General features: G+C 50.6%; 1 protein-coding gene across 1 annotated transcript in view; it reads left to right on the top strand.

The window, feature by feature from the left end:
• The window catches only part of Nacc2 (NACC family member 2), a 70,510-nt gene extending 66,040 nt beyond the window's left edge, over positions 1-4,470 (top strand). Inside the window, 1 exon segment of the mRNA XM_038336485.2 lies at positions 1-4,470. Within this exon segment, the coding sequence (XP_038192413.1) occupies positions 1-201 (201 nt within the window). The 3' untranslated portion in view covers positions 202-4,470.
• Positions 4,471-13,496: the final 9,026 nt, after the last annotated feature.

Below are 13,496 nucleotides of genomic sequence, written 5' to 3'. Positions count from 1 at the left end.
CCCCCTGCCTTCGAGGCTAGTGAGGAGGCGGATGGGGCAGGCTCGGTTATCCAGGAGGTGGCTGCCCCTGAGCCACTGCCTGCTGATGGCCAGAGCCCCCCACAGGCCTTTGAGCAGGGCAACACCAGCTCCAGCAGGCCTCAGACACCGGTGGCCACAGCAACGAGAAGGCCAGAGGGCACCTATGCAGGGACCTTGTAAGGGGCCGGCAAGGCCGACTCACAAGGGACCGAGTACTAAAGCTGCTTGCATGCGTTACTAATACAAACAAATGTGATCAAGCCACTTACCTACTGAACTGCTACTGCTGCCTGACAAAAATGTGATTTTTATTCTGCCTGTATTTAAAATGGATGAAGGAAACAAACACACTCATTATACTGTAAACATTTAGGCCACTGGCCGCGCTCTGGGAGGAAGGTCCCAGGGCAACTTTTTGATATTCCTCAGCTCAGTCTCCCATGGTAGTGCTCCCTTCCCCTTTCTTGGGGAGGTAGAAGAGGCCACCAGCTCCCTGATGTCCGGCCCTGACCCTGCCTCATCTACCCTTCCTATTCCTCCTGCTCTGAAAGCGGAAACTGGGGTAGCAGTGGCCTGTGGGTGGAGGGGCAGACATGACACTCCATTTCCTGCCCATAAGGACCCCCAGTGGGGCAGTGCTGGGCCTCCCGAGGCTAGATTTCTCTTGTTTTCCTTCCTCCCAAGAAGCCACCTGTGTGTGTGTGTGAGTGAGTTTGTGTGTGTTTTGTGTATATGTGTGTGTGAGAGAGAAAGTGTGTGTGTGTGTGTGTGTGTGTATGCACGCCTGTGCACAGAAACCAGTGATGGCCCTGCACCCTGCAGCAGTGGCTGTGGCTGGTCACCTGGGAGTGGGGGAAGGATGGTGTTCTTTCCCCTACCCATGTCCTCACTGAGCTCCATCTAGACCCCCAGCGGCTGGCCTGCTGACCCCCCAGGGTCTCCATGCCCCTGGTCATGGCTGCCCTCACCACCCTCTGCCTCCCTAGCCACTCTGGGATTTTGCTTGTTTGCTGTTTTTGTTGAGTTCAGATCTATTTTGTTTGTGGTTTGGAAACTTTCAGACCCAACAGAGCAAAAAAAAAAAAAAAAAAAAAAACTGAGGGACTAATGTCTGTCTATCCCCAGCCTACCACAGATTTGGGTGAATACATACCCATGGACCTCCATCTTGGCCTCCCAGTGGAGGCAGAGGGAGCCCAGGAAAGAACAGCTAGCCGTGTATAAGTCAGGCTCAGCATCTGTGGGCCTACCTAGCAGGATTCTGCTGTCCGGTGTGGGCTTATGGCTCACTGTGGGTGCCTGTGTTGTTGGTGGCAGGTATAGGCCTGGGCTGGGGTAGTAGGCAGGTGTGGATCTCATTGGGGACCAGAAAGTTAGAAAATCCTGAGGGTGGTGCCTGAGGGAGGGGCTTTGAGGAGTAGCTAGTGTCTACTCCTTTCTAAGTGTAGGGTATGCTCCTGAGGCTGCTTACCCAAGTATCTCTTTTTGGACTTGTGTCCAGGGACTGCCTGCTCACCCACAAAGGCTAGCAGCCCCTGAAGTGCCTAAGGACACCCACGATTCCAAACCTGAAAGAAAGGTCTAGTGTTCCCATCCCTCTATACATCTTGAATTTGCTGCACTATGACACCCCCTCCCCCCGGATGCCCACAGACTGGGTAGCCTCTCCTCATCTGGAGGGTCGTGGTTAGGAGAGCCTGAGGTGCAGTTTAGTCCTTCTGTGTCCTCTTTATTATTTTTGCTGGCGCTTCCCTGCCTTGGAGTGGCCTCCCAAGTGGTAGCCCACGCACTGTGCTGACTATAAGTACATGTCTTCCCCATCTTCTGAAAGATCTGTGGTTTGGGAAAGGGGCATCAGGGAAGGCACTGTGGGAACTGACCTGAGCCCCTCTCCCTGCTCCTTGAGAGAGACCTGCATTCCTGGGGTGAGTATGGGGGCTAGCTAGTATCCAGCTCTGGAACTAGCCACCCGGAGGTGGATCTCACCTCTCCCATTCCCATCTTAGTCCTAGGTAGCTTGCAGCCCCAGCCAGCCGTTTAGTGACTTGGACCAAACCCTCCTGGTGCTGGGAGAAGACCATAGAACTGTGGAGGGTATGGCAGGATTGGGGGTGGGGGGCTGTGCCCTTCACCTCTGTAATATTCCTTTATCTGCTTTCCCCACCCAAATTTGCACTTTAATTTGACCATCCCTGGGGACCTTTGGGAGATAGACCCACCTGTTTTGGCTGGTGGCAGAAGGGCTCTCTCTCATCCCTCCACTCCAATATGGGCATGGTCCCCTCCCTGGGCCAGCATGGGGAGGGTGCCGCTGGCTATTGGAGGAGACGGTGGCCGCACAGAATGCCTGACCGCTGCTCGGGCTAGCACAATGTCCTCAATCTCTGTCCTTTAATGTTTATAATTGCCATCTGTTTTGTTCTGGGTAAGGAAGGCAAGAACTATAGGTAAAACTTCAATAATATTAATTAAATGTGAATGGATTCTGAGCTCTCCCTGTGCCCCGGGTGGGCCAGGCAGAGTGTTTTGCACTAATGTGTCCCGTCGTGGACGTGGTGGGGAGCGTTTGCAGACATGCATGGCCAATGACTGTACCTGCTGGGGGGGCACTCCCTCTGCATCCTGAATGTACTGCAAGGCAGGCGGGTGGCAGGCCTGGGCTCCGAGGGGCCTTCCAGAGTGCCTTAGCATCTTTTATTTTTTTTTTCCAAGGAAAACCAATTTTAAAAAACCAGATTTCCCCCCCTCCTTTGTTTACAAGATGACTAATTCCAGAATCGGGCCTGCCTTGTCCTGCCACGTGTCCCTGACTTGTCCAGACCCTATAGATGAGATCCTCTCAGTATTCGTCAGATGTCTGCACCTCTGTCCCCAGCTTGACCACTAGCAATATGCATATACTATGTAGAGTCTATTGTAGAAACTGTTGCTACATCAGCATCTTTGCCATGAGGACAGTTGGGACTGGATTGTGTTGGAGCTGCTGGGGTGGGGCTGAATCCAGCCACCACTCCTCTGCCCTCCCAGAGCAAACTACCATCCCTGAGGCAGCCGGGACGCGACTATAGCGGGTCCAGGGCAAGGGACCAGAGACAGGGCTGATACTGTGAGCTTGGAGGGGCTACCTGCCTGCCTGGCCAACTCAGTACTTGAATTCTGTCTTGTTTTTTATACCAGTTGCTTCAGCTAGCGTCTGATTTGGTGTCTTACTTTGCCCTTGAATGTGGATGCAGCGGTGTGTGAAAGGCAATCGAGAGGAGCCCCCGAGGGTCCTGCATGGTGTGGCTGCAGGTCTGGGCCTCCAGGAAAACTAGCTGTGTGGCATTTATTTAGAACCAAGAGGAAGGTGGAAGGAAGGGCCTGTAAGGGACTGGCAAGCTGGCAGGGCCTGTCCCCTTGGGGACTCTGGGGTGCCTGGTTCAACAGCAGGAACCTCCTAAGCCCAGTGCTGCCCCGCCTCGCCCCATTGTGCCCTGCTTGGGTTCCCCAAAGGTGAAGTGGGAAGGGCAGATGGCTCACCAACCAGCTGAAAATTCGAGAGAGCCTGTTAGGATCTGCTTGCTGTGGATCCCGAATTGGAATGGTGAGCATGTGACATCTCAGCTTTAACCACTGCTTCGAATGGTGCTGCTGTGTGGTTCTGCATAATGTCAGCCGGCCCGGCCTGTGCTGCTGGAAGAAGGGCTTGATACAGTGTTTCAGAAATGGCAAAGGTGTTTGCTTTTGTTTTTGTTGTCCCAGAAAAGGAAAAAGATGCAGGATCGAAAGCATTCTGATTGAGTAGCCTCTGCTTGCGTCCCATCAGTCACCTCATTGCAAGCGTTTTGCACACAATTGTGATTTTTATGTCAAAAGAAGCCAAAACTTGCAATACTATTTTTAGCAGACAAAAAGAGAAAGTATAAAATGTATAAATATTTTTTACTTGAACGTTCTGGGTGCAAGGAAAACATTCGTCCCTTCGGTGGGATGTTTGGAGAAAAGGGCCCAAGAGAGAGGGTTGTTTTGAAGGCACTGTCTAGGGGTTGAAGTAGAATCATAACTCATGACTGTTAGAAAATAAGTTAATAAAATCAGTTGCTCCCCTACCTCTTAGGAGGGCTTCACAGAACCACGGAGCTAGAGCAGATGCCACATCTTGGCTTTCTTTTGTTCGGGGGAGGAGGAGGCCTTTATTTTGTCCTTCCAGCATCCTCCTCTCTCTCTTTCTGTGCTGTGACCCTGTAGCGACAAGACTGTTACTTTGTAGCCATGGCTGACAACATTGTATCAATAACTAAAACCACGGCAATTGTGGGCAAGCTGACCAGGGAAAGCCGAGGGCTCTGAGCCTGTGCTCAGAGCTGTTTCAGAGGTGGAAGTTCATGACAAACAAAAGGATGTCATCATTAATTGTAAAGCGCTTTGTAAAATTCACATTTACAGAATAATAAAGTCAATTCAAATCCAGCTTTCTGGGACATTGTTTATCCAGTGGGCTTGTGAGGGTACTGGGGAGAATTTGGGAAGAGGTTTGGCTGTGGAAGAACATGGGTTACCTGGCCTAAAAGTCCCCATTTGAGAGATTACAGGAGTGGGCCACTGCCCAGCCTGAGTCACGGTTATATTTAATTTATTGTCAACAAAGTGGCTCTTCCTCTTCACCTGGCCCACCTGTCCTCTTCTGGATGTGTGGCTCCCTCTGTCCCCTCCCCTTGGCCAGGCCTGCCCTCAAGTGGGCAGAGGGGCAACTACATGTTGAGCCGGGGGTTCTGGGGTTTGGGTCTGGCAGCTGTTCTGTTCCTCACTGCCTTATCTTTTCGGGCTCTGAGGGGGGTGTGGAGGCATCTATCCGGCTTTAATATGACCTCTGAAGAGGATCCTGGAAGCAGCATCTGAGGTCTTACCTTGAACCCTGGCTACGTGCATCCCTGGCCTACATGGCAAAACCCAGGCCTGCATGGCAGGCTTCATGCTTTTGCAGCCTGTTCATGTTTCCCCAGGACCACTTCTGGTCACCTGACAGGAGCCCATCCCAGTATCTGGCTCCCTCTTTATATGCTTCAATACCACCTGCTTTGTGGAGTTTGGGGTAGATTCTCTAGTGCACCTGTTTTTTGTCTCATCAGGAGCTGATGAGTATGTCCCCATGTGTATGTCCCCAAAAGAAGAAGGTCCTAGACCCCTGTCCAACACAGTACGATCACCCTCTTCTTAGAAAGGATGGACGTTAGAGCCAGGTGTAGTGGCCCATGCCTTTAATCTCAGTTTGGGAGGCAGAAGCAGGCAGATCTCTCTGTTCAAGGTCAGCCTGTTCTACAAATGAGTTCCAGAACAGCCAGTTCTAGTACACAGAGAAACCCTGTCTCAAGCGCCCCCCCCATAAAAAAGATGGACAGTAGTCCAGAGGGTCTGAGGGAGGGTCATCCAGAGCCATCTTCTCTGTAGGAGCCACAGCATCACACCCTATCCCCATCAAAATGCCCAAGGGACAAGGTCACAGGTGTGAGAAGTGAGCACTGAGCCAGAATCCCTTTCACATCCCACCACCAGGCCCAGCTTGGACTGGAGTCAGTGGGTGCATGCCTGCTTCTAGGAGGGGGCCGTTAGAGACACTTTCCCCTCCGACTCTAAAATCCCCACCCTTACTGTTACTACCACCACCTAACCATCCACTTGGGCTGGTGGATTCTTAGCCATGCACTGTGGCTGCATACCCAGAAGGACCCAAGACCCTCACCCAGAAGTGATGCCAAGGCCCCCAGCAACCAGGATAAATAGTGCCAGATGACCTCATGGGTGTCAGGGAGTATTGGTGTAAGACAGGTTCTGTCTTATCAGGAACTCTGGATTTGGCCACTCAGCACATGCCAAGTGCCAGAGTCATCCTGGTTTTCAGAGAAAGCTGTGAAGTCGCCACCAGTGATACATCCTCCAGCCTGCCCTTGCCATGACCCTGTGGTCTTGGAGCCTCTGACAAAATCTAGCTATGCTCAGAAAATTTGTGTCAGCATCTTGCGTTTGAGCACAGCCCCTTCATCCCTTTGTCCTGTGGTAAGGAGGAAGATGCTGCATCAGCAGGCCCCTGGCTTTGTCCAGCTTTTATGATCTAGTGGGAAACTGCTGCTGGCCCTGCAGAGGGTGTGCATGGGGGTACATGATAGACTTGTTCAAGCCACATACTCCTCCTGCATTGCTCATAGGTGGACCAGCCCCCTCCCTTTGCCAGTCTAAGAGGGGCCTGAATGTGACTTTGTACAGAGCTGGCCCCACCAAAGTGGGAGTTTTCTGTTTTGGCTATCACCACTCTGCCTGTGGAAGACCATGGGCCACTTATTAAGGGACCCACACAAAGGTGAGGAAGGCAGCAAGGACGGCACAGCAGCTTAAAGCCAGGACCCCCTTTTATGCAGTTAGGACATGGGAGCTTCAGAGCCAGGGCGGAGCTCTACAGCAGTAGGAGGGGCAGGCCTGCCTTGTCCTCTCTGCTCTAAGGATACAGCTTCCAACCCCAAAGATCTCCTGGATCCCCGCAGGCTTCTGTAGAAGGGCTGAGGGGTGGATCTAGGGACCTAGAGCTGGCAGCAGGGAAGCCTGAAGAAGCTGTCTCTGCCCCTACAGAAGTGTAATACTACCACATTGCCCTTGGGGAGTCGGGTAGAGCTAGGAAGTGACCAAAGAGACCAGACCCAGAAGGATCTACAGCAGGCCCCTTGCTGGGTTGGAGGGGTTCGGTGACTGGGTGACTTGGAGGTTGGGGGGGGTTCAGTCAGAGCCAGCAGGGTCACTGAGGCAGACCCCCTTCCCACCCTTAAACTCCAGCATCCCTGAGTCAAGAAGCTGGTACCAGTCTTCCTGGATCCTTAGTGATAGACAGACAATGAAGACAGAATTCTAGCAAAGCAGACTGCCTCCCCAGGGACCAGGGCAGTTGTCTGGGCAGTGTTGGGACAGAACAGGGTGAGGAACAGGAGATGGGATTTCTATGTGGGGTTACTCTAGTGGGTGTGTGGTTCTATCCTGGGATGCCTCAGGAACAGAAATCATCTCCAGAGGTAAAGGTGCTGGTGCCAAGTCCGATGCTCTAAATTCAATCCCTGGACTCCACACAGCTGACTCCTGCGGGTTATCCTCTGACCGCCCTCCCCCCCCTCTATGCTATTCCCTCTCTCTCTTTCAAGAAATGTAATTAAGGGGCTGGAGAGATGACTCAGAGGTTAAGAGCATTGACTGCTCTTCCAGAGGTCCTGAGTTCAATTCCCAGCAACCACATGGTGGCTCACAACCATCTGTAATGAGATCTGGTGCCCTCTTCTGGCCAGCAAGCATACATACAGACAGAACACTGTATACATAATAAATAAATAAATCTTTACAAAAAGAAAAAAAGAAATGTAATTAAAAAATATGTCACCCCAAGAATACAATGTCACCCCCGAAAGCAGCCAGCTATGGCCCTCTGGTCTTTTTTATTAGATTGTATGAATTACATATAATAATGAGTTCCATGATATTTTTCCTACATGCACACGATGTATTCTGATTCACCCATCACCTTCTCTTCTCTTCATACTCCCACAGATGCCCTTCCTTTTTCCATCTAGTCCCCTTCCACTCTATGTCTCGTGTGTGTGTGTGTGTGTGTGTGTGTGTGTGTGTGTGTGTGAGACCTGCTGAGTTTCATTATGGTTGCTTACAGAGGTGTAAGTGAGCAGGCAGGAGAAATGGTTAAGAGGACTGGCTGCGGGGCTGGAGAGATGGCTCAGGAGTTAAGAGCACTGCCTGCTCTTCCAAAGGTCCTGAGTTCAATTCCCAGCAACCACATGGTGGCTCACAACCATCTGTAATGAGGTCTGGTGCCCTCTTCTGGCCTTCAGGCATACATGCAGACAGAATATTGTATACATAATAAAAATAAATTAAAAAAAAAAAAAAGAGGACTGGCTGCTTTGCCAGAGGACCTGGGTTTGATTCCTGGCAGCTCACATCTATTCAGTTTCCAGAGGATCCATTGCCCTCTTCTGGCCGCTGCATGCACTGCATACATGTGGTACACAGACATACATGCATACCTGCAAAATAGAAAGAAAGGTTAGAAGATAAAACAATGGAGACATGGGTGAAGGGCTATTTACAAGAGCATAGGTAACTTAATGGTGGCTCCACCACTGAAGATAATGTCTCTTTCCCCTAGCATCCATTAACTACCTGGAGCTCCTCAGGGAGAGGTGGGGCCTTGTGAAACCTTCTCTCTGGCTGGAATCTCCAGCTCACTTCTGCTGGATCCAGAAAGTCCCATTCCTCTCTATCCAAACCCCACCCTCTCTGGAAATCTCCAAAAAAGAAAGAGACGCCAAAGAGCCCAGTTCGCATTCTTGGCAGCTGCAGCAGCTCCTCCCCTCAAGTTGCCAGCAGCCCAAGTTCTGGCCTGAAGGCCACCATAGTTGGGCACACACCACCTTCTGGAAGACACGTCATCACCCCTTACCTACAGGGTGTTTAGGCTCCCTGCTTTACTTCTCATGTGTGACTTCCTCTGCCTTTTCTACCTTAATCCCTGGAGCTGGAGAACTCACCTGGAGTTGCTTTGCTCAAAGCAAACTTGTTCTTTTTTTAACCTCTTTTAGATTTATTTATTATGTATATAATGTTCTGCCTACATCTATGCTTGCACACCAGAAGAAAGCACCAGATCTCATTACAGATGGTTGTGAGCCACCACGTGGTTGCTGGGAGTTGAACTCAGGACCTCTGGAAGAACAGCCAGTGCTCTTAACCTCTGAGCCATCTCTCATCCCAAACCTGTTCTTTTACTCTTTCAATGTGGCTTGATCTGGCTAACTACCAGCGGAGAAGCCTACTATCAAGGTACAGAAAGTGTATTGCTCTCTATGGCAGACTGTTGACAGGCCTTATGTCCATGTTTGTGTACAGCACATTACATGTGCACACTTGCACACACACAAGGGTGTGTGTGGGAGAACACTCTTCAGGGATTTTGGGCCTTCCCTCCATCCACACAGTTGCTGTGAGTTAGCAGAGGGTACCACAGCCATGCCATGCCCAGACGACAGCATTCCACAATTCTCCACCCCTTACTCAACATTTCGGTTCCCTGGGCCTTGCAGGGTAGGGGGTTGGGGGATGATATAGATGTCCTATTTAGGGATGATGATATAAATGTCCTATTTAGGGCAATCAACTATTTTTTTTCCCTTAGCACTTTGACTATCTTGTCTCCTTTTGATGGGGCAGGATCTGTCCCTCTTGGCAGAAGCCCTGGTAGCCCTTGGCAAACACACAGGCCATCCTGGCTTCTGGTTTATACTCACTGAGGAGGCGGCAGCAGCCTGGCCTCACCATGGGATGTAAATAGAGGGCATTAGGACCCTAAGGGCAGTCACAGGGACTTCCACTGAGAGCTTAACTTCGGCCACCTGGGTGGCGGCTAGCACTCTGCAGCTCTTGGAAGGTAGGGTTCCTGTTTCTGATGGTCAGTCATCTCCTTACAGGCCAAGGCTTCCTCTGTGACTTCCACAAAGGAACTCCAGAGCCTGGGAGTCTGATGTGGGACTAGGAGGTGCTAGGGGATTCAGACTCCATATAGGCCTTTCTATGTAGTTGGCTTGGGAACTGGGGCTTCTGCTCTGGAGTTGGCATCTTTCTCTAGAGCACACCTCTGTTGAGCCACCCATGCCTCCCCTTGCCACTCAGTCAATCATGGACAGGCCACACGCACCCTAACAAGGGAACTTCTCCAATCTTTCACTGAGGAGGGAAAGAGTAAGCTATGTGCCCTGTTCTTAGGGATGGAGAGGACATGGGAGTAGACGGTGATGAGAGCCAGTACATCACTAGTTGAGTCTGGGACACCTAGCAGCGCATTAAGGCACTCAGCAGGCCCTTTCTTGGAATTGGCAGATCTGAGTCAGATAGCTTGACTCCTTATGACCTCCCAATGCCTCCATGCTGGAGGAGGCTGGAGTTCTTGCTGGGCTTCAGTCAGATAACCTAGGAAGAAGGAGCTTTGGTGAGTCGGAGTCCCCAAGGAGCAGCAAGGGTGTGGGCCTGAAGAGCTGTTGTAGCATGAACTCAAGGCATCATTCCAACAGCAAAGAAAGGCCCATTGTCCACCGATGTCGAGGGCTGACTAGTCAGGAAGTCTGCCACCTGCCACCACAGGGACAGACCCCGAAAATGCTGGGAAGTGAAGCAGTCATGGAAGGACATGTTCTATGGGACTTCACCAAAATGACGTCTCCAGAGTCCTCTGATCCATAGAGACAGGTGGCAGGAAGTTGGCATCACAGTCTCGGTTGGCTAGTAGGGTTGGGTCTGTATGGGAAGATGAGCGTTCTCTGGATGGATGGTGGCAGGGGCTGCACGGATGTGTGGCTGCATGATGCAGCAAACCTAAAAGTGGTTAAAATGGAGGCTGTGGAGATGGCTCAGTTAGCAAGGCACTTGTGGGGTAAGCCCGAGGACTTGGAGAATTTGGTTCTCCGGAAGCTATGTCAAGCTGGACATGGTAACACACATCTTACTTCCACTGCTTCTATGCCAAGATGGGAGTTAAAAGCAGAATTCTCAGAAGCTCATAGGCCAGCTTGCCGGGTGTACTGAACAATAAACAAGAGACCCTGCCTCAAACAAGGTGGAAGGTAAGAACTGACACATGAGGTTGTCCTCTGACTTACACACATGCACACGATCACATGCATGCACACATGTGCACACGTGTGTGCCATGGCTTGTGTCTCCACATTTATATATACATATACTTACACATACATACATACATACATACATAACATACATACATACATACATAAGTGTAAAACATGGTCAGAATGGTAAATTTTTATGCCATTGTATCTTACTAAAACATGCGTTGTGGGCTGGGCGGTGGCAGTGCATACCTTTAATCCCAGCACCCAGGAGGCAGAGGCAGATGAATGTCTGTGAGTTCAAGACCAGTCTGATCTACAGAGTGAGTTCTAGGACAGCCAGGACTACACAGAGGGACCCTGTCTCAAAAAACAAATAAAATATACATTGATTAATGATGGAATAGATTCTGAGAAATGTATCAGAATGTTCTCATGATGGCAACACAAGCCAAGAGTCTACGAACTCCCACCAGTCAGAGCCACATGCGTGGCCGACCATTGAAGAGATGCTCTCAGCTCGTATCAGCACACATGTATTTCAAGAGCGGAAGAGATAGAAAGGAATCCCCTCATTGCTGCTGGGAGGACTAGGTGTGTCAATGCATACCGAGCACACAGTTGGTCACCTCTACACCCCAGGTGGTGGGGTCACCCAGTTTCTAGTCCTTCAGTTTACTCTCAATGTGAGCAAGGCTCTAGGCTGCAGAGGAAGGCTTGTGCTTTCCTGACTGTCATCTGAGGTCACTAGTGTTCCCACCAACAGTGGTACATCACTAGTTGAGCCTCCACCTAACAGAGGGGTGTTACTTTCCTCCACCTGCCCTGCTTGGCTAAGGTCAAGAACCCCTTCCCTTCTTCCCCTGTGAGGCCTTTCTTCTGCCCCTTTTGTCTGCTAAGCTTTGCTTACCAAGCATCCCCCTTTCTTGGTGGGAAATGACTCCGTGCAGCAGAGACATGCTAACTGAACACTAGAGTACCTGCGTGGGGCCAGCTCTTTATGAGCTTCTGCCTCTCTGTGCCTCAGTCTCCCCAGGTTGTGTTCTCTACCGTTGCTTGTTGAAATGTAGTTTCGTTCTGTAGGTCTATGTGGGCCAGGTGGGGACTCAGCACTCAGGGGACGTCCTAGAGATGAAAAAGTTCTGGTCAGAACCAGGCTGCATACTATGTGTTATTCTCCTGGCATAAAGAGGGTAGCCCCTGCTTTCCGATGGACTTGACTCTGTCCTGCGTGTGCAGAGTAGGTGATGCTACGGATGGAGGCAGAGCTTGGGTCACGGCCACCCTTGCATGACCTTTGTGAAGCCACACTGCCATCCTTCACAGTTCACACAGCATAGCACCATTGCTCACGGAACCCCAACAGCCCACGTCTGCTCAGCTCTGTTGCTGGACTCACAAGAGCCTCAGGAGGAAAGGTCTCAATGCCCCGGAGTCCTGTGCTGCCTCCTGTTCTGTCCTCACACCAGCACTAGGGGTTAGGGTCCTTTCGCTTGAGCTATATCGACAGGGAAAAGAATCCACAGCCACTGGCCAGTGGGATGGTTCAGCAGGTAAGGACACTTTCCACTAAGGCTGACTGGCAACCAGAGTGGGGTACCCCGGATTCTCATAAGAGAAGGAGAGAACTAACTCCCACAAGTTGTCCTCCTCACAAGTTCCACCTGTGAACCATGGCACACATACTCCCCCCCAAAATACATCAGTTCCACTTGAGAACTCTCCCCACCCTCACAAATCACACTGATTTACATGTCTTTCCTTTTTCTGTGGTACTGGGGATGGCACCACGGCCCCTTACATGCTAGACAAGGTGTCCTATTATGCTACAATCCTGTCCCTCATTTGTTTTCTAAAAGCGCTCCATGGCCACCGGCAGGCCCACAGGCTACTTGCCGTCCTACACGCGTTAAGCACCTTGAGTATTCTCTGGTTCCGATTTGGGTCTTCATCTCAGTCCTCACACACTTGCAGAGCCATTTGTTAACAGTCTGCGGGCCTGTCCCATGGGTCTCTGTGTTTCTGTGACTTTTGTTTGCTTTAGGGTGGGCACTGGCCAGTGTTACCCTTCTCCATCTAGGAAACATGGGCTGCACTTTTCTCCAAGTTTCTGATGAGATCACATCTGGCCTGGGATTGGGTCTGGAGAGTATGCTGGGCCCTGGAGTCTCCCCTTCCCAGTTTTGGCCAGGGAGCAGTTTGCTCCTGAGTCTGAGAAGAACCCTGGAAGCTTTAGGGCACTTCTGTGCCTTAGTTATGTCTCCTAAAACCTTTTCTTTCTTTCTTTCTTTCTTTCTTTCTTTCTTTCTTTCTTTCTTTCTTTCTTTCTTTCTTTTAATTAGTCTGTTAATCAAGCCAGGGTTCTCACTATGGTGATGTGGGATTTCCCTCTGTATGCTGTGATTACCATTAATGAATAAAGAAACTGCTTTGGACCTATAGCAGGGCAGAACTTAGCTAGGCGGGGAAAACTAAACTGAATGCTGGGAGAAAGAAGGGTGGAGTCAGAGAGAAGTCATATAGCCCACCCCACCCCCAGCTGGAGACAGATGCTGGGAACTTTACCTGGTAAGCCACAGCCACAGGCACTGTGCAGATTAATGGAGATGGGTTAAATTAAGATGTAAGAGTTAACCAATAAGAAGTTATAGTTAATGGGCCAAGCAGTGACTTTAATTAATACAGTTTCTGTGTGATTATTTCGGGGCTGAGCGACCAGCAACCATCGAGCGGCTCTCCTTCTACATTATGTAACCCTGACTGGGTTGGAATTCACTACATAGATCAGGCTGGCTTCAAACTCACAGAGATCCATCTGTGTCTGCCTCA

Source organism: Arvicola amphibius, chromosome 7 (assembly GCF_903992535.2).
Source record: "Arvicola amphibius chromosome 7, mArvAmp1.2, whole genome shotgun sequence".
NCBI classification, from domain to species: Eukaryota; Metazoa; Chordata; class Mammalia; order Rodentia; family Cricetidae; genus Arvicola; species Arvicola amphibius.
Note: the sequence above shows the minus strand (reverse complement) of the source record. Positions and strands in the feature narration are given on the sequence as shown.